Source organism: Pteronotus mesoamericanus, unplaced genomic scaffold (genome assembly GCF_021234165.1).
Source record: "Pteronotus mesoamericanus isolate MK-2021 breed Mesoamerican mustached bat unplaced genomic scaffold, CSHL_Meso_final contig_56, whole genome shotgun sequence".
Lineage (NCBI taxonomy): Eukaryota > Metazoa > Chordata > Mammalia > Chiroptera > Mormoopidae > Pteronotus > Pteronotus mesoamericanus.
Window position 1 is genome coordinate 24,570,399 of NW_026555201.1, and position 4,592 is coordinate 24,574,990.

General features: G+C 42.5%; 1 protein-coding gene across 1 annotated transcript; it reads left to right on the forward strand.

The window, feature by feature from the left end:
• The first annotated feature begins 2,491 nt into the window (after positions 1–2,491).
• Positions 2,492–4,233, forward strand: LOC129075741 (carboxypeptidase A1-like). Its single transcript, XM_054579856.1, is given in 2 exon segments — positions 2,492–2,694; positions 3,039–4,233. Coding segments are annotated over 2 exon segments (1,398 nt in total).
• The last annotated feature ends 359 nt before the right edge of the window (positions 4,234–4,592 follow it).

The following is a 4,592-nucleotide window of genomic DNA, read 5'->3' on the forward strand; positions in this document are numbered from 1 at the left end:
CTCTAGCCATTAAGGATTCATGATCTGGTTTAAACTACAGGCCCAATACCCAGATTAACTTCAAAGCTATTTCCAGTTCCCTAGATCAGGAAATAATTTTATCTCCTTCTTAACTTCCATATTTAGAAGTTATTTTAGTTCTATTGTTCTTGGGTCACTGTAAACTTCTTTGCTGTCAAAGAAGCCTAGAGGGGGAGCGGAACAGGAGTTCAAACAGATCTTCCCTGACAGCATATGTCAGTGGATCACTTATTACTTGATGAAAGCCAGGAGTAGTTCCACTTATTGGGGTGGCAATAGTGGGTGGGTATATGCCATTAAAGCTACATCTTATCCAAGCAAAGAAAGAAAACACTCTAAACTACACTTCAGGAAGCATCTTTCTTCAAGTCAGAAGGAACATTTTCAGAAACAGATTTCCAAGGAACCATCTTGTAGGAGAGTAGCTATGGAGGGTAATGAATTATTGTTTTATAGACCAGTGTTATTCTATATTTGGTGACATGAAAAATTATGTGCCAGAACATTCACCAAGTATAGAAATGTGGTTAGTTGGTCCTTGAAGCTACTTTCAAATATACTTAAATCAGACTTTGTTTATATAAATCAAACATACTTTCATGTTCTGTTGCTTAGGAGTATAATCGAAGGTAGATTAAAGTCAGTTAAGACTGAAGGTAAGGGACCCAATTAAATGGCTAATTCAATAGTCCAAGTAATATGTAATGATAGTCTGCAACTAAGACAGTAGGCGCAGGAAAAGAAAGTAGAGATCATTAGAAAGCATAATTGGCAGGATTTGATAAGCTGAATGTGAGGGAGAAAACAGTGTCTAAGTTGACTCAGAGGTATCAGCACTTAACATCTCTGTAGACAGAGGTTTGTTAACTGAAGGTTTTTACATGAATAGTAGGTATGAGAAGCAGAAGATGATGTGAAATTTGGCATTGATCAAGTTGTGTTTGAGATACTGCTCACTATTCTAGCAGGTAGGGTCAGGGTCTAATTTATAAATACCCATTTTTAGTTATTAAACTTACAGTTTTGTGTTAAAATCATGAGTGATAATAATGGTAAAAAGGCTATGTTCATAAAAAGAAAAGACTGATCATTCAGAGACAGAAATGTGATAACAGAGCTGATAGGGAGATTAGGAAGGATGAATGGAGAGGCCGTTGAGAAGCTGTGAAGAGATAGGTTGGTGTCAATTGAGTCTTTGGAAAGACTGCTTAGAATTGAGAACTTTGAGCACATACACATAGACTGAAAGCAAAGGACTGGTAGAAATTTGAAGAAAAATATATAGGAGATAAAAGATAAACTTGACAGACAGAGATCCTAGAAGACAGAAGATGATAGGTAGAGATAAGTTGCTTAACTTATCTCAGAATATAAAGATGACCTCACATTCTGATCCTGGAAGAATAAAATACAAGCATGTAGAGATAGAAATCATTTTGTCCAAAGGGTAACTGAGTTAAAACCTCAATTTTTATTTTAAAAATGTACATTAAGTTGTTAAACAAATGGAAGAGGGCTTTGTGAAGAAAGTCTAAAAAGAAAGGTGCCAAACAGAAAGGAAAAAGTAACTGACCAAGAAAAATAAAAGAGTGGTTGAGTGGTCCTGCAGTCCAGCTAAAACGGGATTCATTAATTTATAGTGACCCAATTCTAGGCAATTCCATGTTTTTCTCTAGTATCAAGAGAAATGAACTGAAATTAACTGAGTTTAAAGCAGTAAGAATCTATGAAATTAGACCTACAAGTAAGTTCTTTTTCTGAACTTTAAAATTGTCATGATTGATTATAAAATATGTGATAGAGAAAAATACTGATTTGAACACCAAAAAATTTTATAGGTACGAGAAAGTGACTAAAATATTTATATATTCTAAAGAGGAAAAATAGAGAATACATTCAGGGATCATGAACTTTATTTAAGGGAGAACATTACTTGAGTACAGTATATGAGTTTGCAAACTAATAATGATAGTCACCCTTCCAGACCTATGATAGCATTTGAAAAAGCACATATTTTCTTCTTGGGAAAGATTTGAGAGAAGAGTTTTCTTCTAGCAAGGGAAGTAGAAAGCAAGTATTAGGAATATTGTTGAGAGAGAGTTGGCTTTTGTTTTCACCAATATTTTCAGATTGGGCTAGTAATTTAATAGGCAGATTTGAAAAGTGTCGGAAGAAAGGTGAAAGAAAGTACAGTTCTGTGTGAGAATGAGTTTGGGTAGGTCGTACATGAAAGAGTGTTTTCCATAGTGAGCAATTGTCAAGATGTCAGGATCAAGATTTTAAAGCATATTGCAACGATCTGACTATAAAGTTTGAACCTCTAGTATTAACTGGGATGGAGTTTCCTGGCATCACAGCAAGAGAAGCTCAAATGATGGCTTCTAAGGCATTTGCAGTCAGGTTTAGGTCTATAGCATAATGTTTATCTTTATGAACAGCTTTTAGATATTCCCCTTTGTTCCACATCCTCATGGAGAAGCTTCTCCGGACAGTGAACCGAACCGTCATCTCCATGGGGCGGGACTCCGAACTCATCCTTAAGTGTGCGGCGGTGTCGCTGCAGCCAAGCCTCCTTCCCAGGAATGCCGTTTACTTCCCAGCCCGACCACCCACCGGGTCCTTTTCCATCTGTCTGTCGGAACTAAGCTTATTTTACTTTGAAGTCGCAGTCGGGTGAGATGCGTTTATTCGCCTCTTAAACTGTGCACATTTTCCACAAGTTTAAAAGCAAGTGTCAAGGTTGGAGGGTGCGCCAGACAACATTTTAGAGACAGAAGCATTTGGTTCTGATTTTGTCACTTACTTTTCGCGAAGGATGTGTGGTTTCGTCTAAGTCCTCATTCTTCTGGCTGTTCCTTTCCACATATTTACATTTAAGATGCCATGAATAAAATTTTCTGACAGACCTTAAGAACTAAAAAAAAAAAAAGCAGCAAAGAAATGAGAAGGACCCAGATAAGGAGACCAGGGGAGATGCCTCGGCCCAGGACCAGCAGAGCCCTGGGGGAGGCCTGAAGAAGGCACCAAGTGCTCCAAATCTCTGTGGCCGATGAAGCCCAGGTCCAGAAGGTGACCGAGCTGGAGGATCTGGAGCACCTGCAGCGGGACTTCTGGCGGGGCCCTTCCAAGCCTGGCTCCCCCGGCGATGCCCAAGTGCCCTTCACCAGCATCCAGGCTGTCCAAGCCTTGCTGGAGGCCCATAGCATTGAGTACATGATCATGATCGAGGACGTACAGACGCTGCTGGACGAGGAGCAGGGGCAGATATTCGCCTTCCAGGCCCGGGCCGCCTCCACCGACACCTTTAACTATGCCACCTACCACACCTTGGATGAGATCTATGGCTTCATGGTCATGCTGGTGGCTGAGCACCCACAGCTTGTCAGCAAGCACCAGATCGGCAGCACATATGAAGGCTGTCCCATCTACGTGCTGAAGTTTAGCATCGGGGGAAACAAGCGTCCCGCTATCTGGATCAACTCGGGCATCCATTCCCGCGAGTGAGTCACGCAGGCCAGTGGGATCTGGTTTTCAAAGATCACACAAGACTACGGCCAAGACCCAGCTTTCACCACCATTCTCGACAACATGGACATCTTCCTGGAGATAGTCACCAACCCTGATGGTTTTGCCTTCACCCACAGCGAGAACCGCCTGTGGCACAAGACTCGCTTAATCACGGCAGACTCCTCCTGTGTTGCAGTGGACCTCGACTGGAATTGGGATGCTGGCTTTGGGATGGCCAGAGCCAGCAGCAACCCCTGCTCGGAGACTTACCACGGCAAGTTCGCCAATTCCGAAGTGGAGGTCAAGTTCACTGTGGATTTTGTGAAGAACCATGGGAATATCAAGGCCTTCATCTCCATCCACAGCTACTCCCAGCTCCTCCTCTATCCCTGTGGCTACAAAACAGAGGCAGCTGCCAACCAGGCTGAGCTGGATCAGCTGGCCAAGTCTGCTCTGAATGCCTTGTCCTCTCTGTATGGGACCAAGTTCAAGTACGGCAGTATCATCAAAGCAATTTACCGCTCCAGCGGAGGCACCATTGACTGGACCTACAATCAGGGCATCGAGTACTCCTACATCTTCGAGCTCCGTGACACCGGGCACTACGGCTTCCTGCTGCCGGCCTCGCAGATCATCCCAACGGCCCAGGAGACGTGGCTGCCCCTCCAGACCATCCTGGAGCACACCCTGAATCACCCCTACTGAACTGGCCCTTTGGCTCTCTCCTCCTTCGGCTCTCTGGCAACCAAATACAGTGTGAACGGACATGGGAAAACACACACACACACACACACACCCAACATCCTCATATAGCTTGGTTTTCTTTTTGACCCACATCCTCTCTTTTGAGCAACCTATGGTTTTTTCAATGTCCTTCTTGATGTGGTATTCGCAAATACATAATGTACAAAGTATGTTCTAGTCTAAACATTGAAGAGAACTAAGATATCCCCTCACAATTAATAAATATATGCACATGAGTGAAAATGAAGGTAAATATGTGTTAGTTCAATTAGCTCATTTGATAGTATGCTGTTGACTTAAGTTGGGGTAACTTCCAACAA